The sequence below is a fragment of the Triturus cristatus genome, chromosome 6 (genome assembly GCF_964204655.1).
Source record: "Triturus cristatus chromosome 6, aTriCri1.1, whole genome shotgun sequence".
In the NCBI taxonomy this organism is placed as follows: Eukaryota; Metazoa; Chordata; class Amphibia; order Caudata; family Salamandridae; genus Triturus; species Triturus cristatus.
The window spans coordinates 1,166,464,589-1,166,492,382 of NC_140589.1; the positions used below are offsets into that span (position 1 = coordinate 1,166,464,589).

A 27,794-nucleotide genomic window follows, 5' to 3' on the forward strand; every position below is an offset into this window, starting at 1 on the left:
TCCTGGAGCTAAATCACAATGTCAGCAGCATTATCCTCCTATTTCCATCTGTTGGCGGATCTCCGTGAAATCTCATGGAGTTTTTATATAACTCAGCGGAATTCCGGGAGTCAAATTCCGTGAGTTCCACCCATCATTACTAATTTGTGCTTGCTGGATTCAGTTGTGAAGGAAAGAAGAATTCCATTATAAGACCAATCCATGCACCCCGGTATATTCCTTAATTCTCTTCAGCAGAATGCCTAGTCAACCATATAGGAAGCTTCTAAAACATCAGGAAGTAAATTAATGAATTAATACAGGCTTATATAGCGCATGGCTACCCGGGGGCATCCCAGCGCTTGCTATGACATCTAATCACTCACCACAAATTACGGGAAGAGAAAGGTCTTTAATTGCCTCCTAAATCCGAGATAATCCTGCTCAAGACGAATATAGTGGGGAAGCCGGTTCCAGAACATTGCCGCATTGTAGGGGAACCAACGCCCTCCCGTCCTTGACCGTTTAATCAGAGGAACCACAAGAAGTTGTTTGTAACTGGATCTAGGAATTCTGTTAGTCCGGTATAACTGCACCATGGACTGACTTATAGGAGGACAAGTACCCCCGAGCGATTTATGAATAATACACATAGCCTTAAACCTAATTCTCTCCAGAACTGGAAGCCAATGCAGCTGTCTAATGGCTATCCTAGCCGAGCTGTGTTTCGGGATGTTCATTAAAAGGCGAGCTGCACAATTCTGAACAGTCTGAAGAATCTTTGTGGTTCCCAATGGCGCTCCCAAATAAACTGCATTCGCATAATCCAGCCGTGATAAAACCAGAGAAGTATCACATACCCTTCTTGCTCTGTCAAGGGTAATAAGCAGATCTTCACTGATGCTAGTCAGACAAGATTTTGTGCCACAATAGGAGCTTGAAGCCTGATTGTAAGCCATGCAGCAAGTTATTTTGCTGAAACAACATCTTTTACATTTATGGTTATTTCAGTTTCCAGGAATTATTCAGATGCTGCAGGATATTGGTGATTAATTAGACAGAATCTGAGCAACTGTTAAGGTTTTCTTCCAGAGGGTGACCTTTCATGTATCTCCACATGCAAATCCTACCCCTGTCTATGGATGCATTAATTGGGGTAAGAAACAGTTTCTTCTTGCATGCTATTGTTATTGGTATCAATAGGCAAATCAGTATTTCTTTTTTCTTAGCTAGACTTCCAACTTCCTCCTCCATTTTAGGTTTGCGGTGGTCAGCAGTAGTTGTGGAGCTTCATAGTGGGGCACCCAATAAGATGGCTTTGTTGTGCTGCATGCAGTTATGTTGTGCATATTTTGTATTTAAAGAGTTTCAGGTAACCCTCCCAACTTTGTTGAGATGGGAATATTCTTCAATACCCAAATAGTTGTCATTTTTTGGTCTTACGTTAGTCAAGACCTTTTAATATTACTAACAATATAGGTGTGATATACTTATTTAAAGGGGCTTTCAGCCAACTCCCTTTATCCGCTGATCTTTTGTGTGCCATTCACATTTTGCTTCTGCCCACTACAGCATTCAACATGGGGCAATAGGTCAGCCTTCTTTAGCCACTGGTTAACATCACTTTGAATGACTGCATTTTGCTCTCTCACAATAAGCACTTTTGCACACAAGGTAGTTCGCTTCCGTCCCAGTGTCTTTGCTTTTACTTTCCGTAGGAAGCTGGCTCTCTATACAGGTACTAAAAAGAAGTACACTGTGCAGAGAGTCCAGAGATTCCCCAAATGGTACAGAGAGGTAAAAGCAGATCATTCTAATGCTCTTTTTGTGGTATTGTGGGAGAACAGGTAGGCTTATCAGAGTGTAGTGCTAAGCATTTGTTGCACTAACAGAGGCATTAAATGAGACACACAGTCAAGAATAGATCTGAGACCAATCTGTAAAAATAAACTCGATTTTGATGTATGTTTAGAGACCAAGAACACAGTTCTAAGGTAAGTACTTTTTGAAAAAACACCACATTTGTGCACAATTACGCACCGTAGGAATCAATGGTAAGAAAATAGAAAATTGCATTGAAAATCAGACAATGCTTTCAAGAAGTTCCCCTTCTTGTCTTAGCTCGATGTTGGGATCAGATCCAAAGTTCCTGCAGGAAAAGTGTGGGATCGTCCTGGATTAGAAGGGAGCAGAGTACTGATGGTCTTGAAAACTGGTGCGCAAAGACAAAGGGGGCCACTTGAAAATGCACTGGACAGGTGGACTTAAAATAGGATTGGTGTGTCTCCTTGAAGGATGGAGGTTGCAAGGGCCTGAGGACCATGAGAGCCGAACTGGTTGACTGGTGCTGGGGAAGGTGGGGCTGGGTGCAAAGTGAATAGGTCAGTCAGGCATTGTGTATCTTCAGGGTCCTCGTGGTCAGGAGCAGAGTACTTGGAGCGGTGATCTTGGACAGCTGGGTCACTCAGGAAGTGGGTCTCGGGCGCCTTGATGTCTCTCGATGAATGCTTGTTTCTGGTGCTTTGGGAGTCCGGTGTAGACTCTCCTTCTATGTTTTTTGCTGTTGGGGGTCCGGTACCCAGTGTACTGCTACGCCGCAGCTCCGGTAGGTCCTGGTGCCTCCAAACCTGGTGGGGAGGCTGATCAGACCCTCCAGAGCTGTTGTACCTCTTTTTTCTTTGGTGCTACGTTGAGATCATTGGGGAGTGGCAAGTCGACAATTCGGGCTACATGGGATCGGTGACTACTGTGTGCAGGGGAGTGATACCTTTGCTGCAATGGAGCTTCTCAGGAATTTCTCGAAGACTGGAGGTGTTCCAGGATTCTTGGAGTCCTTGTAGGCTTCAGGACACACAAGTAGTGATTGTTCAGTCCTTCTTGCAGATTGCAGAGTTTTACGCCTTTTCTTTTTTCAATAGGGCTTCTGTTCTCGTGTAACAGGTCTTCGTTTGTCCTGGTCTTCTATGGTTCAATGAAACTGAGGTTTAGGTATCGGGGATCCAACTAAATTCTGAATGTAGGGGCATTACAAGGGGAGACAGGTAATACCCAAAGAGCTATCTACCTTTAGGGTGTCTACACCCTCTAGTGACCACTTCCTGTGGGAATAGGCCCCACCACAGGTCACACTATATGCTTTATCAGTTGCTGTCTCCTTCAAATGCTGTGGGAAATTCCTTTTGAAGTGTCCTTTGTTTATCTGATTGCTGGAGATTCACAGCATAACAGAATGCATCAATTTGAAACTATACTGTGTTAAGTTATCCTCTCTTAAGACCTCCTCCTCCTCAAGACCTGGCTATTCAAGCAGTAGCAGCATCCCCCCCGCCGGGGCCTTGAGACCCTCACGGGTAAGTAGTGCGCTTTACAAATGTTCTGACTGATTGATTGATTGATTGATTGATTGATTGATTGAACTATGCATGCAGTACTCAAACCAAAAGCTTCAATATTATACAAATTCATAAGCAGACAATTCTTCAGAGCATGGTTATTCTGGACTCAGTTTCACCAATGGTTCTTCAATAACCTTTTCCCAGGAAGAAAATCAGTCTTTATCGTGTTTAATTTGCAGCACTTGTAACACCTATTTTCTTTCTCTTTCTTTCATTCTTTCTTTCATTCTTTCTTTCTTTCTTTCTTTCTTTCTTTCTTTCTTTCTTTCTTTCTTTCTTTCTTTCTTTCTTTCTTTCTTTCTCTTTCATTTGTCTATCATGCTTTTCTTCATTCTTTTATTCCTTCCTCCTTTCTTCCTTCTATTTTCCTTTTTCTTTCTGTATCTCTTTCTTTACCTCCTTCTTTCTTTCCTTCTGTCTTCCTGTCTTTCTCAATGTGGTTGGTTCTTTCTTTTTCTTTATTTGTTTTTTTGTTTTTTTCTCTCTCAAAGGCTTTTTTATGGTTTGTGGTAGCCAAGACCGTTGGATTTCTATCAGATGTGATGACATGTCACACTTGATACCTTATTAGTTCCTGTCTCCTGCCAATGCTGTTGTAAAGTCCTTTTGAATTGCCCTTTGTTTATCTGATTGCTGGTGTCCCACAGCATACAGATTGCATCCATTTGAAACTGTTCTCTGTTAAGTTATCCACTTTTTACTATGCATGCAATACTCAAACCAAAAGCTTCAATAGTATATATGTGAATTCATAAGCAAACAATTTTTCAGAACATGTTTATTCTGGACTCATTTTTACCAATGGTGCTTTAATAAACTTTGCCCAGGAAGATAATCAGTCTTTATCATGTTTCATTTGCAGTACTTGTAACACCTATTTTCTTCTTTCCCTCCTTTTTTCTTTCTTTATTTGTTTCTGCTTTCTTTCTCTCTTGCCTGCCTTCTTTCTTGCTTTTCTGCTGTTTTCTTACCTTGTTTTCTTTATTCTTTCTTTCCCTTTTCTTTCTTTCCTTCCTTCTTTCTGACTTCCCTTCCTTATTTTTTCTTTCTGTCTTTCTTTCCTCCCCTTTTTTGATCAAATGTTCTTTCCTTTCTTTTTTCCATATTCTTTCTTTCTTTCCTTTTTCCTTTCTTTCTTTTCTTGCTTCATCTTTCTTTCTTTCTTTCTTTCTTTCTTTCTTTCTTTCTTTCTTTCTTTCTTTCTTTCTTTCTTTCTTTCTTTCTTTCTTTCTTCCTCGTCTCCTTTCCTTAATTCCTCTTCTTTCTTTCTGTCCTTCCTCTTTTATATCCTTCTTTTTCTTTCATTCCTTCTTTCTGTCTGTCTTTCTTTTCTTCCCTCTTTCTCTCTATCTTTCTTTCTATTCTTCATTCTTCTTTTAAGGTTTTTTTTTTCTACATTCCTACTTTCTTTTTTCTTCTTTCTTTCTTTCTTTCTTTCTTTCTTTCTTTCTTTCTTTCTTTCTTTCTTTCTTTCTTTCTTTCTTTCCTTGTTTTACTTTTTTAATTTTCTTCCTTCTTTCTTTTCTTCTGTCTTTCTCTCCTCTTTCTTTCTGTCTTTTTTTCTCAAAGGCTTTTTTTAGGTCTTTTCTTTCTTTGTCAAAAGCTTTTTTAGGTCCCTGGTAGCCCAGTCATTTGGATTTTGCTAAAGTTATGTGTATGACATAGTTGCTTATATGGGTTTTCAGTAACACTTCATTCAATTGTTTATGGTTGTGTCATTCAGATTTTTCGCCAAACAACTCAAGCATGCATCAAAGGGCAATGCACCAGCTGAACTCAGCTACTGGCTAACTTTATTATGAGTTAAGGCATGCTTCCCTTTTACAATGAGCACATTCACACACAAAGTAGTTTCCTTCAGTGTCAAGGAGTACTATGGTAGTGTGTGCTTTTTTTTTTAGATCAAATAAACATTTGTGTCTTTAGTCAATGCTTTATTTTAGATTGACAAACCCTCCCAGGAGCTTCCCGAACAATAAGGCTTTGCAAGCAACATCACAAACCAAAACAAGAATTGCCAAAATGTTGCCTTTGCCAATTCTTGTTTGAAGATGTCGACAAATGTGTATTTTGGTTTGGAGCCCCCTTTGTTCATTTGAATAGCATTTATTTTTTTCGTGCTTCACTGCTTTTTGGAATCCTCTCCTCTGACACCTCAGCCTTGTGGATTTCCAATGCGGCACACTATTTGTGTTCCATGTACCTGCACTTTCTCTTCTTTTTTCCCACTTGTTACTCTTTTACTCATATTGTGCTCATTTAGTACAATGATCTACAGGAGCATGATAGGTGGTTAAATAACCTTCAGAACCATAGTTAATGATCAAACAAAGTGTGTTGTTAAAGCCAGAAATGGGTTGGTGCCTGCTGTGTGGTTCCTGAAAGTGCCCCCTCCATCAAAATATGCTGCAAGTAGGACGTTCATTAAAATACAACCAGTAAAGTTAATGCATGTGTCTGCAGTGTAAGTGGGTTGTAAAATGGTTCTAGTTCTTGCTTACATTTTACACATCACTGCATGTGCAATGTACTAGTCTTCCTCTGCTTTAGTTTAACCTGTATCACGCCTGATAACAACGAGTTATAAAAGGTAATTACTGTACAGTTTATAAGGGCTTCGAGTTCATTTCAGAAGTTGGCCCTTTCATCCACACTGTTTAAATATGGCATCACAGGAAAAACGCATTTATTGGTTTCATAATAAAAAAGTCACAAATAAACAAAATAAACTGTCAGTATAATTGTTTTAATTTAAAAATAAACCTTGCAGAATGAATGTACTCGGACTATAATATGTTAGTACATGAAGCATGTACTCAGTTCCAATGTTACATATGTATTATATTATACCAGACAGCCCCAGGAGATAATAACCCTGCATAATGCACTACAGTGTAACTTACATATCACCTTCCCAAAGAAAGAAAGTATTAGTTGACACAGAGACTGAAATATTCCACTATACACTAGAAGCTATTTCTCCAATTATAGTTTACTGGTTGAATATGTGATGAAACTCCATTATGTTTTTTAAACTCAATTGCAATTTATTTTGCAGGGGTCAAAGATTAAGCCTGCATCTCGCCTCCATCACCTATGAATCCATTAACCCATCCTAAATCAATTAGTTAATCCGCAAACCCATCTGTCTACCTCGCTCAATGGCTAATTGTCTCTTTAGCATTGATTTGTGCCTGTGTGATGTCCGTGAGTGTCTATCTCTGTGCTTTGTCTGTGACTGCATATATTATATATATATGTACGTGTGCTCTCTGTATATCTGTATGTACCTCGGTGTTTATGGGTGGCTGTGGTGTCTTTATGCACATAGTAACTGTACGAATGGTTAACTGTACGACTGGTGATCCGTGTCTTTTTGAATTTTTACATGCGTCTTTCTGTATATTTTGCTCAGTTTTGAATGGGTGCTTTTGTGACTGTTGGTTGCTTAGCAGAGATATATCTATGGTAACTGATCGTATTTGTATAATGCATGCCTGTATGTTTTTCTTCTTTGCTCATGGATTCTTGCATGTTTATTGGTTTCTGTGCATGGGGGGGCATGTTTGTTCGTTTGTGTGCATCGATGCGTCTATGGCTGTTTTTCTGTTATTGAGGGCATCTACTTCTTTAGGTTTGTGTTCAGGAGTATATGTATGCCTGTTGTTTTGTGCACCTTAATGCCAGTATATTTGCTACCGAATGATCACTGGTGTGTCTTTGTTTTGCTTTGAGTGCACACGTGCTTATAGGTATGGTAGCTCTCTGTCCATCCATTGGTCCATCCATCCTTCTGTTTTTCTTTTAATCGGTGTGTGTGTGCAGTCTTCGTTTGTTTATGTATTATTGTGTGTGCATGGATTTCTGTGTTGCGAGCTGGTTTTTCTAAATAGTGACTATTGTTTTTGTTGATCTGGATGTTTTGGTGCCTGTATTTTTGCTTGTCTCTGAACATACATTTATGTATTGCTTTTGGTCCGTGTGGATGGATTTCTCAGTATCTTTTGATCTCTGCTTGTTATGGGTGCCTCTTTATCTGTTAGGTCTATGTATATCGGTGAGTGCAGGTCTATTGTTTGGGGTTATCTGTATGTCGTAAGTGACTATGTGTGTCTGTCTTTGGTCAGGGGTGTCTGTATGTGAGTTGTTTTTACTGCGTGTGTTAATATGTGTGTGACCATTGGGTGGATTTGTACATGCATGATGGATTTTTCTTTGTGCTTGCACTAGAAAAAGCCAAACATTTGGGTGTGTCATTGGCAGCCGCGGTCGGTAGTAGGAGTACCTGCAGAGCGGTGACGTGGGGAGGGGGACGGGCAGGGTGGGGGGGTAGTAAACTATGGATTACGGAAGTTTACAGGTAAATTAACATATAAATTGATAAAACGAATTTCGTTGCGTGCACTGCATCCCCAAACAGCCGCGGCCCGTGGAGGGAGTTCCGTGGGGCGGAAAGGCGGGGCGGGGGAGGGGAGGGGCAGGGTGGGGGGTACTAAAAACCGGAATATGGATAATTGGAGGTAAGTAAACAATTAAATATATAAAACGAATTTCGTAGCGCGCGCTGAATCGCATTTTGCGATGCAGGGCGCGCAACGACATTCGTTTTATTAATTTATATGTTAACTTACCTGTAAACTTCCGTAATCCATAGTTTACTACCCCCCACCCTGCCCCTCCCCCTCCCCACGTCACCGCCCTGCAGGTACTCCTACTACAGACTGCGGTTTGTTCATTGGTTGCTATTAACGATGCCTCCAATTGTGGAGAATCTCTGCTCAGTTGCTTTAAAGCGCTGTGTTATTTCATTTTTTCTCTTACCGCTCTAAATGATCATTGTATTAAATGTAAGCATTATTTCTGACTCAATATTGTTTATACTGCTGGTGATTCACTTCTCTTTTGGGGCCAACTCATTCTCTGTGAGCATCCCGGGAGTGAAAATAAAAACCTTCCTTTCATCGATTACTCAATATGTTCTTTTTATTATAAATGTAGTGGTATAGTGAGAACTGCCCCGTGGAAAATATCTGAACAAAAAAAACGATTGTTTATGGTCAGATGTGTAAAATGTCTGCCTAGTGTTTTTTTTTTTTTTTTACATAAATCCATAGATCTGATGAACGGGCCCCTTCCTCACAGTGTGACGACAGCATTAACAGTGGTTATGGGTGAGGATTTGCGTTCCTCCATCTGTAGTAATATCTCTAATGTTTAATTCAGAGACCTTGTTCGCCAGGAGAATTTTACACTGTAGTGAGAGGCAGAGAAAATACATAAACGGAAGTCCACAAATACAAACTGAAAGAAATACTATTAAGTCTATTGAATTCTTTTGATTGTGGACTAGTAATGATTGTTTACATTCGTTTAATGATTCGGTATATATGTTTATTGTAAGTTTTTGTTTATTATTTACCCAGTACCTACCTATTTTGCTTTTCCCAAAATGACATTTTCACTTGTTTCTAATGCTTGTTAAAGGACCAACTCCCCAAAAACGTGGCTATTCTAAGTGGCACAATATTTTGAACATATACATTAGCAAAGCCTGCCACCTCACCTTTTTCGTGCTTGGTTGTTGCCATGAACATGACAGGTAAGCCGATGGCCGAAGAAAGGATCCAGTTGCAGACGTTGACAATTTTGGCGTTCCGCGGTGTGCGGAAGTCTAGCGCCTTGACTGGGTGGCACACCGCTATGTAGCGGTCCACGCTCATTGTGGTCAGAGTGAAGATGCTCGTAAACATGTTGTAGTAGTCTATTGAGATCACAATCTTGCAAATGATTTTGCCAAAGGGCCATGTCCCCATCAAGTAATTGACACTTTGGAAAGGCAGTGTACTGGTTGCCAATGCATCGGCCAGGGCGAGGTTGAAAATGTAGATGTTAGTGGCCGTCTTCATTTTTGTGTACCTGGAAATTGAAAGAAAATTCATGGTAAATGTACTTGCAAACTTCACAAGAAAGCTAAGTTAACACTGTTGTGTAGTAAATGAGAGGGAGGCAACCGGGTACCGTATGTTAAAGTCAGATGTCTGGAAGCAAGGCAATACAAAGAAAGGACATTGGATATTCAGGGTATCACATATCCATCTGCTTTTGAGTTTAATCGCAAGAATGGAAACTACCTACGAATACAGTAAAAAATACAGCCCGATTTGTTTGTGCCTGTAATCAACTGTGTGTACTGAACGAAAATATACACTAAATACGAGATTATACACACAGCATCAATATGGTTCTCGCCATAAAGCGTTTCATCACCTCTTCAGGTGTAGAAGCGCTATATAAATGCAAAGCTCTTCTTCTTCTATTCCTCCACTATCCTTCTCAATCCACATAACAGACTAGCATATCCTCAGCTCACATTAATTTGATATTTCACTATACAAATTCCTAACTAATCCTTTTTGGGATCCAGAGTAGCGTGCTACTCGCCGAAAAAGTGCTTTGTCGCCTCATCAGGGGTAGCAAGCGATATATAAATGCAATTACAATACAATACAAGGACCAGGGCCGGACTGGGAACCAAAACCGGCCCTGGCAAAGTGCTTGGGGGGGGAGGGGGGAGGGGGGGGGTTGGGGGTGCCACCGAGCTCTTTGCCAGGGACGGTTTTCGGCCGATTTTGTTACAGGGCCGATTTTGCAGCTATGCTGCAAAATCGGCCCTGTAACAAAAACACCCCCCAGGGGCCCAAAACCGGCCCCCACCCGTGCGGCGCACCAGGGGATTGCCCGGTGCCCGCTACGGCCAGTCCGGCCCTGAATATGACAGTTCTAGAAAAGAAAAGACAGCAATTTGTAAATAAATAATGAAACACTTAATATAAGTCATGTTACCATCATCAATTGTTTCTTTGTGGGTTTCATATGTTCCCAGTGTCATGTTTCTAGAATAATGCATGTGTTTGCTACCTTTAAACTCAATGCATGCTGTTTGAAAGCCAATTGAATGGGCATCAGAGAACTCACACTACACATTCAGTTATCTAAAGTCCATGGGGCAGATTTACAAGGAAGTGCAGCAGTGCGGCAACGCAAGCCCTTTGGCTGAGCCATGCTGTGGCACTTCTAAAGTGCAGGAAGGGGCACCTTCCTGCACAAAAACAATCACTACAGGCATTTTCCTCTTTCAATGCATGCTGAAACGAGGAGAAATGAAAACATTTCTCCTCGTTACGCCTTGCTACGCCACCCCTAGAGTGGCGTAGCATTCAGACACATTTCCCGATTTACGATTCCTCGTAAATCTGGAAATGTGTCTTGTTCCATGGGTGTTGCGTGGGAACACCCACAGCAACACCCATGGAACGCCCCTTTCACGCAAAGTGCTGCATGTAAAGGTGCCATATTTACAAGGAAAGGAAAAGCTTTGCAGGGTTTCCTGTCTATGTAAATATGGAGCAGTAACATGCGCCACCAGTACGTCACAAAAAGTGACGTACTGGTGACGCAGGGGGCTTGTAAATCTGCCCCTTTATTCGGAAATCAAAACAACAGGCGTCTCTCTTGGAGTACTTAGAAGCCTCACAGAAAAGAAAGTCACTGGAGCAGTGATGACATCTCATCTTTGGGTGTTCTATTGTCATACACAGTAACTATAGCCATGGTGTTTTTATGATTAGGATGGTGTATTCTTTGAAAAGGCATTTTTTTTACTTTTCTATAACTTTTGACTCCTTAGATTTGCTTGCAATTTGGCAATCTACTTACTCAGCCAGCTTCATTTCAGCATGAGAAACTTCGTGTAGCTCCGTCCACAGGGAGAAAAGTTAAGTGGGTGGTGAAAAAAGAAGTGATTCAACATTTTAGGACTAATTTGCCAAAAGATACAGCAAAAACTGCTGAGCTACCAAACTTGATAAAGTAGAACTTCACTTAGAAAGTGTGCTTCATTTAATTTGGGTGAAAAATAGGCACATCATAAAACATTCACTGAAAAAAACACAGCTTCAAACTTAGGACCTGATTTAGAGTCGGTGGACGGCATCAGAAACATGACAAATATCCCTTCTGTCTTACTATAAGTGCATTGATCCAAACATGTAGAACCCCAGAACTTTGCCAGCTGTCTCTATGAACACACACAACATAACATACACAACATACATCATACTGCAGTCGTCTGCAATGCACAAAACACTTTTTTGCCAACTTCACAGATACACAAAAACAATTAACAATTTGTGTGCATATGGTGTCCAGAAAGTAATTGATGTCAGCACGCCTGGGTTGCGCCCTTATGTGGTCCTGCTGTTATTTCCTGGGCAGAGAGGAGTTTGCCCTGAGCTACATGGTGCTACATTCTGGCATGCAAGTGTTATGCTGAAAAAAATCTCCTGGATTCAGTCTGGTACCTGGGGATACTCTAAAGTTGAGGACTCTCCAGCAGTAGCGGTCCGTGGAGGGAGTTCGGTGGGGCAGAGAGGCGGGGCGGGGGAGGGGCAGGGCGGGGAACTGTAAACACCAGAATATGGATGAACGGAGGTAAGTGCACATTTAAATAAATAAAACGAATTTCATTGCTCCTACTTTGCCCTTCTCCGAGTATTTTTAAAATTCTATATGAATTCCAATTTTTCTCCAGCACCTCCTTTGACCTTCTGCGAGTATTTTTAACGTTCTATATATATTTCCATTTTTCTTCAGGGTGGTGAAGCAAAAGAGAGACATAATCGAGTTATGCTGCCATGAATGGCGGGGTTTTCTGACTGAAACCTTGCTAAAACTTCAACAAGCAAATTGTAGCAAATGCTAAGCAAAGATTTGTGGATAAGTAGCTGTAAAGCTGTACGGCATGATTTTTAGATATTCACATCTATGGGGCACTGAGAAAAAAAAAATGTGCATGATTTTTTTTTAGACCTAAAAGATATCTGTTCTGATAAGCTGCCTAGGTCTGCTTCAAAAGAGTGTTAAGCTACACAGTCACATTTAACGGGGTTACAAATAGACCTGGTTCGAAATTTAAATTACATAGGCGTAATTTGCATAACTGGGATTTTGGATTTACACTTGTTACACAACATTTCTGAAATTACATACTTCCACTTTGTTGTGTAATCATGCCACCACTTGCAGCAAAATTAAAGTGCAGGAGCATGGGGTAAATATAAACAACCCGAATGTTCATGGCATTTGTTTTTTTGAAGCGTTTTTGGCCAAGAAATCCATGAACAATTGACACAAGGATGCATTTCAAGCTAACTTATAACATTAAATGACGGATTTGTATTTCCTGTAGTTTTCCTGCAATTTTTCATCATTACATGGATGCAAAATAAAGTAACAGGATGCAAGGTGCAGAAGCCGCCTGATACTGAGGAGATAACAGTCCTACTACATGTGTTGGCTATGAAGTTTTGTCCATCATGATAAATGTTTAATGCTAAATCCACAGTCATGGTTAAGAGAAAGTCCCTCCTTTAAGCTCAATACAAATATATACAAAATGAAAGTTTAACCTGTAATTCATGCGTTTCAGATTCACTATGAAGACTCAGTTTTCTGAAAAAGCCAAATGTAACACTTTGGAGCATGAGATCACGGTTATTTACTTTGGTAAGTGTGACTTTATGAAGCCAAAATAAAACAGAAAATCACGAGCAATACTGGTTGACTCACCCAAAAAAACTAAAAATACAATGTTTGCGTAATAAAAAGTAGCAGAGGAAGAAACAACAGTTGAAAATGATAAAAGAGCACAGTGACTGAAACCTTTTACACAGAATCTACCTCCTTTACAGGGACAATTGAAGGAAGACAGTAAAGAGGGGCTAATTTATATATTTTAAACAGAAAACAAAAGACCACAGCAGAAACGCTACAATGGAGACAGAGAAAAGACAACGGCATACTTTGCAAGAGTTCACAGAGAGTGAACGTCTATTCAAAATGCCTAATAGAGATATACAGACCACACTAAAAACAGAAGGTGGTGGTACAGAGAGAACGGCACCAACGGAGACCAATTAGGCTATACATAATGTACAGCGCGTAGAGTACAAGTAAGTTCGCAGGAAAGAAGAGAAAATGAGACTAACGGAAGAGTGATTGGGTAGATCAGTACTTAATTTGTTAAAAAAACATAGGGGCAGATTTACAAGCCCCTTGCACCTCATTTACGCTGCCGTTGCGTCACTTTTGTGACGAAGTGGCGGCGCAAATCCTGCGCCATGGTGCGCAGGGCCGGACTGGGAACCAAAACCGGCCCTGGCAAAGTGCTCGGTGGCCCCCCCTCTCCCCCTCGCGGGGTGGGGGGGGTTGGGGGTGCCGCCGAGCTCTTTGCCAGGGCCGGTTTTCGGCCGATTTTGTTACAGGGCCGTTTTTGCAGCTATTCTGCAAAAACGGCCCTGTAACAAAAACGGCCCCTAGGGGCCCAAAACCGGCCCCCACCCGTGCGGCGCACCGGGGGATTGCCCGGTGCCCGCTTCGGCCAGTCCGGCCCTGATGGTGCGGGGTACTTACAACGTGACACATCTGGGAGATGCGTCACGTTGTAAAGCCCTGCGCCACATGTAGGCGTTCCTGTGCAGGGGGGGGCGTTCCGGCGCAGGAACGCCTCCTAAAAGTGGCTGAGTGAAATCTACAAGATTTCACTCAGTCACTTTTAGACCCATGCTGCATCAAAACCCTGCGCCTGCCTGAAGCAGGCGTAGGGATTGACGCAGCATTGTAAAGATAGGGACCCCCAGAGCATTGCTGGAGCTGCGTCGCGCTTGCCACGCAACTCCAGCAATGCGCCACTTTTAAGGCACAGATGCGTCACGCATCTGTGCCGTTTTTGCCCCATGGTGCACCGCATTATAAATGCGGCGCATCCATGGTGGCGGAGCTGTGGCGCACAATAACTGGCGCATCCCTTCTGATATGCAGGGATGCGCCAGTTATTGTAAATATGCCCCATAGTGCTGGGGCTCTCGACAGGAGGACACTAGAGCTTGCACCATCCGTTGCCCCTGGCAGCACTGCCAATGACAGCACCAACACACTACTAACATCACACTCTTAAAAGTTTGACAATTCATACTATTACAGGCCCCCAAAGCTATATGAATGGCTTTGGAGGCAAATACTAATAATTAGAAATTGAAATTGAAATAATAAACAGTTGTTGTTGATTTCGTACCTAAATTAGCAGACACCACTACCATGTGGCAGACAGTCATAAGCCCGGTGCTGGCAATTAAGTGCCGGTGCTGAGCACTGGAAAGCACCGGCACAAATTAAGCACTGGGGGAGATTATCCCTGGTGGAAGACAAATCTTAAGGTGAAAGTTGTGTATGAGAAACCCTGAAATGTGCACAGGGCACTCTGAAAGGAGGCAAACGGCATGGAGAGGCAGAGGGGAAGAGCAAGAAAATGCCACCTGACTGAGGGAAGGGGTTATGAAACACTCTCATGTGGGAGAACGATAGAGTTGGGCAAAGCCGATAAAGGGGAAGTTGCCACTAGGGAAAAAAGTAAAATATTAAAGAGTGAAAGCAGTGGGGGTCAGTTGCGGCTGACGCAAACAAGAAGTGGTGGTGTGGGTGGAACAGGGTGCAGGGGAGTGCTGAAGGGGGAGCACAGGGGGGTTAAAAAATTTAAACAAGCTTTGAAAATGCAATAGGTCTCGCCTTTAATTAAGTTAAAGCCATTTGCTTTGCTATACAATACCATTAGCAAAGCAAATGGCTTTAACTTAATGAATGGTGAGACCTATTGCATTTTTAATGCTTGTTTAAAATAGGAAACCAATCAGTAGATCCTGTGAATAAGAAGAGAAAAAATATATAGTAGCAGTACTGGGCATGCACAGTGCACACTCAAATACTGTTTGTAATCAGTAACAAATCCCAAATAATTATAAAAAGCCCAGTATTTGTGAACACAGTAGCACAATCCTCCCGCCATAGCAGTACTTACCACTGTGTGGGTCGCAATTGCTAACTCTTTAACCCCTAGGAAAATGTCATGACATCCACATTTTAACAAATGCAATCTGGGGATGGGTGGAAGAAGTTTAAGTATTTATTATTTTAAAACATTTCCCAGGATACCACCTATGTCTCCCAACAGTTCCTTTAAAACTTTTATATCTCATGACGCAAAGGTGCAAGGGGAGACGTAGTCAGGGCGCGGGTACTCGACTGGAGACCAACTTTCAGCGGACATGGGGGATTGAGGTGTGGTCCCATAGATACAAAGTACTCTGTCCAAGAGATAACAGACCAGCTAGTGCTCAAGCCAGACGAGGGCTGACCTCAGCCCGACAAGGCAGAGGCCTCATGTGTGGCTTGGTGGCCCTTCTGGGACCAGTGCAACCAAGGGGGCTGATGGGTCTGTACCACACCAGCCCAGGGACAAGGAGGGCATTGTCCCATGGGAGAACTGCCAAAGTGTGTGGCACAGGGAGGGAAAGTGCTCACCAAAGCTTACACTTCAAATTAAGATATAGAAATGCTTCTCCCAACCTGGCCAGCAAATGTTCTGAAAATGTCTGCATTGCTGGCGAAGGAGTCCTGTGAGGAAAAAGACCAGCATTCCTTGCTGCTTGGAAGTGTAGGACTCAATGGGTGGGTTTCAAGCAGTGCTCCTCAACATCACAAACCTCAGAACAGAGGACCCACCCTGCATCTTGTATATATCAGTGCCCACTACCACTGGCAACTCAGACTAACATTTGATGTGTTGTCGAGCAGAACCTCCCCAAAAATTACAATTTAATCTATGTCCATGATGCCACTCAAATACCTTTATATGCAGAGACGTGTATTTCATAGAAGTGTCATTTTCGGTGATATTGAAAGCGATGTGGCTCTCATTTCCTCGTAAAGTGTGCGATGTGACAGCAGGTTGCTGCGAGCGTTTAATGTCTGCGAACACCCCCCTGAAAGCGGTTTAACTGCAGAGCCCACGTTGACACCCCTGCAGTGGAATTTGGCCATCCCCAGAGCTGCTGGCCTCTATTACTGGAAGCAGCGAGCAGAGCCCAGGGAGAGCCCGGCCTGCCTGGAACCTAAAACTGTGAAATAACTCACCGTGCCCGGTGCCCAGGGGTGGTCTTGGAACAGCGCGCACTCGCAGAGGTTGCGTTGTCCACCTCAAACACCACGGGCTTCGCTTGGAGACCAGGTGGCCGTCCAGGATGGAATTCCAGGCCAGGAGACCCCCATATGCGATACCAGAGGACGAAGAAATCGACCACACCGCTGTAGACCACAACAGCGAAGACAATGGAAGCGAGGGCGAGAAGCCGGTGTCCAACCTGCAGCGCAGGCACAGTGACGTCAAAGTCTACAAGGAGGTTTGCAACATTTATGTAAGATTGAAAGTTTAGGGCTTTGGGTGGTTTCTGCGGTTAGATCTTAGTATGGTCAGTGTTTAGAAACTTTTGGTGGGCAAGCCAGTCGTAATTCCAGTTCATGTAACTTAATGTCCCTTTACGATTAATTAGTCACAGGTGGTGTGCAAAGCAATGAAAATTATGTTTTCGGAAATAAAGCGTGCAACAATGCAAGATTCGCAATGTATTTTAAGAAATACGAGTGAGTAAAGGTGAGGTTGTTCTCTTATTGGTGCCAAATGAGGGTTATAGGAACTGCAGCCAAAAGTGACAAGTCAAGGAAGCTTTGGAAGTGCTAATGGGCTTGCATTTTTTAAATTTATGGTGAATTTTAGGGAACACCGGTGCTGTAAAGATGAACTCATCTGCCAAGAGCTAATTTATTTGTCGGAGGACTATTGCAAAAAACAAGCGCGCGCACCTTGCGCAGCAGCAGGGGGAGGGGGCCTGCGCGATTCACTTGTGGGAGCGACCGGTTGTCGCCGCGATAATTGAGAGCATATGGCGCCAGCCGCTCGCTCCCGCAAGTGAATCTCCAGGCGTGCACGCGTTGCCATTGAAGGCAAAGGAACACGTGCACGTTTTTGGCTGAAAAGCCGAAGCGATCGCTAAAGGTCTTTTTGCCTAAGCAGCGCATGCGCGCTGCGTAGGCGAGACCTGAAAAAGATTTACCTGAAGCTGTCGGCCAACCCTCCAGCTTCGCACGTCAGTGTTCCTCTTCTTCCTTGTCCCAGCAGACACAGGGGCAGAGTCAGAGACTTTGTGTGCAATCCTCACACTGCTCTCATTGAAAGCAGCGCTGGGATTGGCTTGGGTGGGCTGGTTTATTGCTCGCTAAGGCACAGACAGTCTGTGCTGTTTCTCTAACCCAGCTGTGCAATACAGCTGGGTTGGAGAGACCTAACTGCACATGTCTGTTTGGCCGTCCTAAGATGGCCGGAAAAACAGACATGCGCACTTAGTAGTGCACGCCACTCCTCCCTTACTCCCTCACATGGCCCAGCCTTGTCTGAATAAGAGGGCCAAACCAGAAGGTGACAAATAAAATGATAATAAAATATCATTTTATTTTTCAGCTGCTGGCTCTGAGCCAGTGGGGCGATGCTCCTCCGCCATTGCGGAGGAGCCACCACTAGTGGGGGGAGTAAAGGGATGTAAAAAAACTGAGAGTGAAAAATACCAATCAGTAAAATATACAAATGAAAATGGTATTCGGATGTAGGAAACATATAAGAAAAGTTTACAAGGAAGCTACTTGACAGAAACCTATATAGCTGTTTACGCAATTGGAGATCCCCCAGGGCACTAAGTTGATTAAACTGACATTTAAGGAGCTCCCACATCCAAACTTAGAACTTGTTTTTATAGAGTAAGATCAAAATGTTCAAACACTCCGTGAAAACCAATTAAGTATGATATGTTATGTTATGTTAAAAGAAATTTGTACCGCGCACTATCACCATAGGTTTCTTGGCGCTCAATGACCAGTAGCGTGATTCAGGAGAGGGGGTTAAACATATGCAGAACGAAAGAGCAGAGTTTTTAAGAGTCTGCGAAACGAATCGTACTGAGGACAGTGGCGGAGTGAGAGTGGCAGAGAGTTCCAGGTAGAGGGAGCCTGGACTGAAAAACTCAAGCCACCGTGTTTCTTCCTGATAAATTTGGGGACCTCAAGGAGATTGAGAGAAGCTGAGCGAAGGGCCCTAGAGGGAGTGTAGCGAGTCAGGCACGAAGAGATGAACGCAGGGGCTGCATTCGAAAGGGCTTTGAAGGTGGAACATGCCAATTTGTAAGTGCAGCGTTTAGAGATAGGGAGCCAGTGCAAACTAAAAAGGAGGGGAGTAACATGCTGATGTTTAGGCTGGTGGAAGATCAAACGGGCAGCTTGATTCTGAACCAGCTGAAGTCGATGAAGGAGACCCACTGGGATGCCCGCATACAGCATATTGGCATAGTCAAGCCTTGAGGTGATGAGTGCGATAACAACTTGGGTCAAAGCATCTTTAGTAAGAAACCTGCTAATCTTACGGATCCGCCTGAGATGGAAAAAACAGGCTGAGGTAACCGAATTGATTTGCGGTTTCATGGAAAGATCTTCTGAAATAATAACCCCAAGGCTTTTGACTGAGCGCACGGGAGTCGGTGCGGCCCCCAAAGATGTTGGCCAGTAGGTGGAATTCCATGGATGGTTAGGGCCACCTACCAAGACAAGCTCAGTCTGATAAAGGTTGATTGTGGATAAGAGTACTTGAAATCGTTCATGAACTTTCCACATCACTTCGACCCATCTCCCCAGATGAAAACATCTAAGTGAAAAGGCCTTTATATTATAAGCCTGTGAGAAAAAAGAGGTGATCTAGAACCAAAGAGTCGTCTTGACCAACTGATATTTCTGGTACTCAGCATCTAGTCAAGAGCTCCCCTTTAAATAAGAAATGCATTTATATTTCAAAAACACTGAAAACTCAATTGAAACAGGCCATATTTAAAACATTGCCTATGAAGCCCATTGGCATTCATTCACCAAAATGCGAGGGTTAGTGCAAGTGACATCACTTTTTAACTCCCCCTCATGATATCACAGGAAGTAACCTCACATGACTTTCTACTGCGATAACAACTTATAAATTGTATTATGGTATGCCATAGGTACAAACTTCATAGACAATGGGCAAGACAATGAAAGGCAAACCATACAACCCTTCATGGCTGACTTTAAGCACAGTTGGAGACTCAGTGGCTGCACGGCTGTAGTTGGTTTGCTGCAGACTACATTTGGGCATTGAAAGCAAATGGTTCATGAAAAACAAGTGAAGTCATATGCTTTAATTCTGACAATGGAGGCAAAACCTGGCCTCCATACTCCCAGTGGTCAGATGGCCAGTGTGACCTTTCACATGCCAGCAGAGAAAAGCAGTTTACAGGCAAAGAGCACTTAAGGAAGAAACTGCATAGTAAGAGACTGGCTAGAGAAATTGCAGCGGCCACTTAGAAACAAAATCTGGTCTCCAAGTTTAGTTGTGAACTGGGCCCTGCCTGTGTAGAGTGTGACCTATATGACTCTGCCAAGGATCATAAAGAAAGCTCCAGGGGATTGCTAAAACATACTAGGGGCTGCAGCTGTGACCTCTGGCGACCCCTATATGATGTCCATAATGAAGACCAAAGGAACATACCCTCATCATATCAAATTAACAATTGAAATCCACACCTACCACTCCCCTGTGATGCCAGACAGATCAAACATTGGTATAACTTCAAGTTCCACTTAGTCTGGGCCAAATCACAGTCAAATGGATGTCTGTGCTCTTACTGGACACCCCTGTCTTGATGATGACGTACCTATTGGCTCTTATGGATCGAATCGTGGATAGCATGTAAGTGGCCATCACATTATATTTGGGAGTTACTTTAAAATATGTTTAAAGTTTCTGGCCTGGATATATGCTTGACTCATGAACAATATCTTCTTGGGCTTTAAATACTTTGCTTGTAAACTTGTTTCTACACTGTGTCTTCATGTAGCACTGTTACTGCACTAAGCAATGCACCACCCACACTTTATCCATCATTTGTAACTTTTCTACATAATCTTTTAAGTATTTTTATCCTCTTCAAACAATTGTGTTTCTTATACCTGTGTTGATGTCACCATTAAATCACTGCTCTTGGCTTCAATTGCTCTATCTCGCTCGATATTTTTTTCATTATTGAAATTCAGGTTGGGTATATATATTCCCCTTCCTCAATGCTTGCAAAACCTAAAAAAAATCGAGGTTCTGTCAATAATGTTTTTTTCATTGTACACAAGTGAAAGGAGTAACTAACTTTTCCTATGCACTTTACATTGTGGCCAGCGAAGGTTTGATCATAAACCAATACAGAGATTGTAGTAGAACAGTTAGTGTATATAAACTGTAATTTTCTCTGCCAAGAGATAATTCTACAAAGAAATATACGTACAAAATTAGCTACCACAAAACTATTGTTTAATTGTCCTTTATTTGTTTTACATTTAAAATGTGTAACTTTTTGGTTGCATTTTTTAAAGATAATTAATAATGATTATTGATAATTTTGACTAATGATGGTATGTGCTCTATACTTATGAAGTTGCCTCGTTCTGAAAATGCTCATGAGTATATTAAATGACTGTATGCAGTACATACTAATATGTTCTAATATGTGTATGTTTTCTGGATATTTGTGATAGAAATAATTTTGACAGTAATACATTATGTTATGGTTTCTTCTGATTCCAAAATATTGTCAGAATCTTAAATTATGATTTTGTTAACCAGAATACTGCCTAACAGACAGACGCTGTGGGCTCTATTCACGCAGGTAAATTTACATGTGTATATTTACTCACATGTACATTTACTCTTACAAGAAGTTTTAAAAGTCCATACTTTTTTGCTATTCACCATTTCCAAAAGTAGATTTTCACCTAAGTATAGATGTTCATGTCTAAATCCCTGAAACAAGGGGGTTTAGATATTTAAGAATTGATATACAAGCAGCCTCTTCAAGAACCATTACAATTGTTTTGATACAAAAACGCAGTACATACTCTCCCACTCTGACACAGAAATTTCCTTATAATGAAAGCTCGTTGTTTTCTCAAACTAATCACACAAGCCTTCCCTAAAAAAAGAATAAGAAGAAACTGCTATCTCTGAAAAACAGATCTACACATCAGTTATGCCAGTCTAACTCAACTGCTGGCACCACTCCTTTCCTAAAAGCTTTCCCTTGGATGTCAGCACATAAGTAATTTCAAGAAAGGTCCTGTGAAATGCTCATAGAGCTTTCTGGACCACTGGCCAATCTCACCGTGAAACAAGGTTTTATCACTAAAGTGTGCGAGGTTACTTTGCTCTGGAGATCTCTTTCCACTGACAATCCCAAGCATTAAGAATACCTTATTTTAAGTTGATCTAGAATACCTTTGCCCCATTAAAGAGGGCTATATCCAATATCAGCTAACTTTAAGAAGAATCTCAACATTATTCTCTTTGGCAAGACTTTAGACTGGAAACTACAATTTGTGAATGTGCTCATTATGCTCTCCATGTTTACTCCTGACTGTAAAGTGGATTTGACTAAAAAGCTGGAGTCGGGAATGACTTAATGCTGTTTGGATCATTGTGTCTATAAACACTCATTCACACATCTTTTTAATTTACAACTAAACCTCCTAATCCTTTGTCGTCCTGCAATGGAGGCTAGATCCCAATGGAACTTGCCAGCATTGACTTGATATTGTCACACGTGCCGGAAAAGTCAGCACCAAAGCACTCTTTTATAGGCAACCTGCCTCCTCTTCATTTAACCTCTCAAATACATTGTTTTAATCAGTGAATCACTGTAATTTACATGCACTTACTTGACAAACCTAGCCTCCTTATTGTTTACAGTCTTATCCTCTTAAAACTACATTTTGACTGTCCCACAATCATCCATACTTCCATAATCACATTTTAAAAGTAGTGTCACATCACATCATTAGGTACTAGATTTTGATGTCTAACTCCATAAGTGACATACAATAATATTTTAATCCCTGTTGTAGGAATGTGTGTAACTCATTGGACATATACAGCAACATATTTTTACAAAGGTTTTTATTAAGGATTGTTGAATGATGTTTCCTTTTGAACTTAGTACTTTTGCAATGAGTGAATGTTTTCTTTCTTGCCTTAGAGAATGCATCAATTTATATTATAGCTCGCTGTGTTAAGAGCTTGGTGCTAAGACATCAGTGCTTGTTGCAGGTCACAAGATCCTGATATACCTGATTCAAAGTTTCACCCTTGTGAACTCAATGTAATGGGTACAAATGAATCGAAAACTAGTAACACATATAAATCAGTTAGAGATATTCAAAATGCCAAGAAATCAGTGGCAGCAAAAAATGTCAGACATATACATAGACAACTTCCATACTGCAACTATTCCTGACATCAATAGCCAGTGTCGCTGTTCCCCATTTTTATGGCAATGGTTTTATCAACTTAGGAAGCATGAACAGTTGAGTCAAATCCCACAAATGTGAGCCACATGCTTCATCCCTAGATGCATGCACCCTGCTCAGGAACCCGCTACTCTGCCTCAACAGCTTTTTGCAATATAATTTCAGAGGTTATTCTTACCATACATTTTAGAAGAAAATAGGTAGTCCTTATTCTCGAGGCGATTCTCGTTTAACAGTCCACATTGATCTGTTCTCATCAACGACCATCCATACCAATTAAATCTAAATATTTGCATATTTTTGCTGACCTTGGTCATTTACATTCCTTTTTTAATATTCTCTGCTGATAAGGAAGACCCCTGCATTGCATCTCTGAATGCCATATCTCCATCTGTTTGTTTGAGCGATAAACGTCATGGCGCTACACAAGAAATAAATCTTAGCTCTATAAATGCTGCCACATAAGGAACCTTTGCCCGTACGGTAAAGTAAGGAGATTGGAGTTGAGGTGGCTCAACACAGAGGGCTCTCTGTGGCTCTCTCCCCCTTCATCTCAGACTGGCACAGGATTTCTTCCAGTTCTATTGAGCACTTGAATTTCACATCTTCATCATTGCCTACAACTCCGACTTGCCTACAGTCTTATCATGCTCTAGATCCTTTAGTGCTTTGGACCCTCCTGCTCCAGGGTCTTATTGTTGTCCTAAGCCTTCCTTCTCCCATAACTACCTCACTGAAGTTTCATAAACCATAGAGGTGGACAAGCACTTGAAACCTCGAGGCCTGGCTCAAGCCAGAGATGCCTGTCTCTGGCACAGATGGGGGTCCTTTTACACCCTCATGCCCAATTCCGAGCCTGAACCCTCCCTCTTAGTGCTGAGCTTTCGGAGACTGTGAATACCAATATTGTGCTAAAAGTCCTAGAAGCACAAACACAGATACATTGTCTAGTTGCACCTCTGACCAATAGACAATGCATCCTTATTGGTGTTTCTTGGAGTTGTAATACAATGTTGGTGTTCACTGGCTGTGAAACTCAGGCTTGTGTTAAAACTATATGATGCACCAACACAGACACATGATTGGTCAGACACCAGCAAGAATGTTGTGCCTTTTGGCACGTCTGATCAAAAGACAATTGTCTGTGTTGAAGTTTCTTAGAGTTTTAGCACAGTGTTGATTTTTACAGGCTGTGATGTATTGTCTGTTGACAGCTCTTTGACTCTGACAGGTTGGAGCTTTCAGTGAGGTTCTGGAGTGGCACTTTTGTTTTCACGTAGAGTCTGCTAGATAGAATCTGAGAGGTCTTGAGACGGGATGAGGGTGAGAGACTGAAGGATAAGGAAGGGATTTGGGAGGGAAACTGTGAGAAATTAACGAAAGGGATGGAAAAGCAAAGACTGGTTAGCTCAGCCCTTTTTTTTCAAGCTTGGTGGGTATTTCAAAATTTGGAAAATCACTGAAAGCTGGTATTTTTCTCTCTTATCACTACATACTTCGAGCATTAAATACACGAAGAAGCACTTTAAATAAAATGTGCTCTAGAACTGACCTAATGATCCCTGACTGATAAGTAAAGCAAACAAAAATAGAAAGGTCACTTTACAAATGAATGCATTGGACTTTATATAAATTTCTCTTTAAGCAGCAGATCCATGCCTCTTCAGTCTCTTATGACATGACCAAATAGCAAAAGACACACATTTGATGGACGGAATGCAGAACAAATCAAAACATTCACCCCCAGTCAAGAGATCTGGGTTAAATCCATCATTCTTTTGCTCACCATGCCACCCCAGTTTAGACTTGGCTATATGCAAATCAGTCTTGACCCTGTGCCTCATGGGAACAGTCCAGCCCGAACTGCCAAGCCAGGTCCTCCCTGGACCGGAGACAAGCATCCTAGGACCGGTTTCGGGGTTTCACTCCTCTTCAGCCAGGATAGCTTGATTCCAGTGGCACAGTGAGCCCAGGACTCACGTCTGAGCATACCTGGCGCACTTAGGGCGAGAAAGCAAAAGACACAGTTTATGGACGGAATGCAGAACAAATCAAAACATTCACCCCCAGTCAAGAGATCTGGGTTACTTCCATCATTCTTTTGCTCACCATGCCACCCCAGTTTAGGCCTGGCTATATGCAAATCGGTCTTGACCCTGTGCCTCATGGGAACAGTCCAGCCCGAACTGCCAAGCCAGGTCCTCCCTGGACCGGAAACAAGCATCCTAGGACCAGTTTCGGGGTTTCACTCCTCTTCAGCCAGGATAGCTTGATTCCAGTGGCACAGTGAGCCCAGGACTCACGTCTGAGCATACCTGGCGCACTTAGGGCGAGAAAGCAAAAGACACACAATTTATGGACGGAATGCAGAGCAAATCAAAACATTAACCTAAAAACGATGGATTTAGGCCCAGATCTCTGTACTGGGGTGAATGTATGACATTGTTCTGCATTCTGTCCATCAACTGTTGTTTTTGCATTTGTCACCCCGAGTGGGACGGGCATGCTCAGACGTGAGTCCCGTGCTCTCCATGCCACTGGAATCAAGCTATCCTGGCTGAAGAGGGGTGAAACACTGAAACCGGTCCTAGGATGCTTGTTTCCAGTCCAGGGATGACCTGGCTTGGCAGTTCGGGCTGGACTGTTCCCATGAGGCACAGGGTCAAGACTGATTTGCATATGGCTGGGTTCAAACTGGAATGGCATGGTGAGCAAAATAACGATAGATTTAGGCCCAGATCTCTGTACTGGGGTGAATGTATGACATTGTTCTACATTGTGTCCATCAAATGTTGTTTTTGCATTTGTCACCCCAAGTGGTACGTGTATGCTCAGACGTGAGTCCCGTGCTCTCCATGCCACTGGAATCAAGCTATCCTGGCTGAAGAGGGGTGAAACCCCGAAACCGGTCCTAGGATGCTTGTTTCCAGTCCAGGGAGGACCTGGCTAGGCAGTTCGGGCTGGACTGTTCCCATGAGGCACAGGGTCAAGACTGATTTGCATATGGCTAGGTTCAAACTGGAATGGCATGGTGAGCAAAAAAACGATGGATTCAGGCCCAGGTCTCTGTACTGGGGTGAATGTATGACATTGTTTTGCATTCTGTCCATCAACTGTTGTTTTTGCATGACCAAATAGCAGACATTTTTCTTTTGGAAAAGTGGCAACCCCAAAACCAGGTTCAATGCAAGGAACAGCCCTTCAGGAACACTGATGACACCATTAGCAGTAGATGAGCATAACTAAAACCTGCATTTGGTGGAATGTAGACTTTGATGCAAGCAAACTATGGGAATTGTTGAAGAAAGTTGAAACACAAATGCTCAGTAAATAAATATATTTTCTGCATTTTAAGCAGTTGTGCTTATTTGTACATCGATACAGCACAATGTATGTCTTTTCTTGAGTTGCAAAAAAGTAATTTCGTGGTCCCCATGATTATTTTTTTGAGGGCTTGGCTCATTCTTGAGCTCCTAGAGTGAAGGAGACCCCTGCCTCAGCTCTGGCTTGGCTACTCACATGCATTGTCTGGCTTCCGCATTTCTAGTGAAACAATAAGAGCTCTATACAAACAAGAAATCGAAAATTCATACGCTGCCTGAAAATATGTAAGGTCACCATTTTAAGATTCCTGGCAATTAGATTTTCAGATAATTAGGCCAAAGTAAGCTATTTCAGCCAGTATTCCCCACCATCCCCAAACAAACTGGTCATTACAAGTATTTAGCCCTTGAATGGAAAATAACTTGCGGGACCCAGATATACCTGGTTGAACTCCAAATGCTATCCAGGGGGCTCTTACACAAACAGTTTTCACCTGGTTGGCAAGTGAAAGATGTCAGAGAAGCACATTTGGTTTACTGGGTGAGTTTCCACACCCAATATTATTTTTAAACATTCTGGCTGTTTTCTTGCCATCAATACTTCTCCACTCGACTCACAATAGGCCTCTGGATGGGATGCAAGTCTTTTTAATTATTTATCAGTTAAAAACAAAGCCTTTATACCAGAACTTTTGTTCTTTTTGTCTAATCATTAGACTATAAGCAGTTTTCGGTGGCAATGGGATGAGAGAGATAAATACTTTTATTTGATTTCTTTAAATACATAAAAGTTTGGAACAAACCACCTGGGTACATAAAGTATCAAACAATTATTCTGGTTTAAAATTACAATAAACACATTTGTATAGATGGTAAAGTAGCATTAGGACTGTTTCTATGAAATGTTCGGCCCTAATAGAAAAGGAAACTTCTAGATGAGTTGGTTAAATCTGTACACAAGCCTGCATATTTTTCCAGGATATAATAATGTGTTAGTACTATGGGCATATGAACTGCAGGATTTAAATTAAATGAACGAGGCAATTCTACAAAGTCAAGTTCGAATAAACTGTCCATCTTTTCTAGTTCTATTGCTACTAGGTTAAAAAATGTTATTGCCTTGCAAGACAAGTGGACAGTCGAGCCTCCTAGGCATTTTATAATGGCTGCTCTGCAGGTCCTTGTTTGTTCTCTCCTCACTATTGGCCATAAGAGAGCTTTCGGAGTGTTTAGTAGCACTGGATAGATACATGACAGGTGGAGTAGTGACACTTCTCCATGACCGCAAAGGCGGCATTCTTTTGTCGACCAGGTTTTTTTTTCCATTTTGGGGTGAGGTCTTTCTATGGGAAGGATCCCAGTCCCAAAAGGGTCAGATTCCACTTATTATGTTTTGAGAAGTGTTCCAACAAATACGGGTGAGGTTTCAGCAATTTGTAAGATGGCATCACCGCCCATGCGTGTTTTTTGAGGGCCAAGGAGGCTTTATCTACTAACAGCGATTGTTGCTTGACGGCTTTGTTGGCTATTTGTTTGAACTCAGAGTAGGCTGATATTGTGAGCCAAACATCCTCTAGCTTTCATGCTGAAAGGGATTGTTTAAAAACTGAATATACTCACTTGCTCAAGCTGGATTGCTTTTCGACCTCCTGCCAACAGTGGTGTGCTAAAGTGTTTTCCTCTGCATCCCTCATTCTCCAGTAATATTTGACCAGGACTGCTTGTCTTGTTGTTATCTGTTTTTTTAGTACAAATTCCAATCTTATCTGGACATGATGAATGTGGCAAG

At 42.1% G+C, this 27,794-nt stretch overlaps 1 protein-coding gene across 1 annotated transcript in view; it reads right to left on the bottom strand.

Annotated features, from left to right (window-relative positions):
• OPRM1 (opioid receptor mu 1) overlaps positions 1 to 27,794 on the bottom strand; it is a 338,091-nt gene that overhangs the window by 6,534 nt on the left and 303,763 nt on the right. The window contains exon 2 of the mRNA XM_085609327.1: positions 8,938 to 9,290. Coding sequence (XP_085465453.1) covers positions 8,938 to 9,290 — 353 coding nt within the window. The remainder of the gene's footprint in view (positions 1 to 8,937; positions 9,291 to 27,794) is intronic.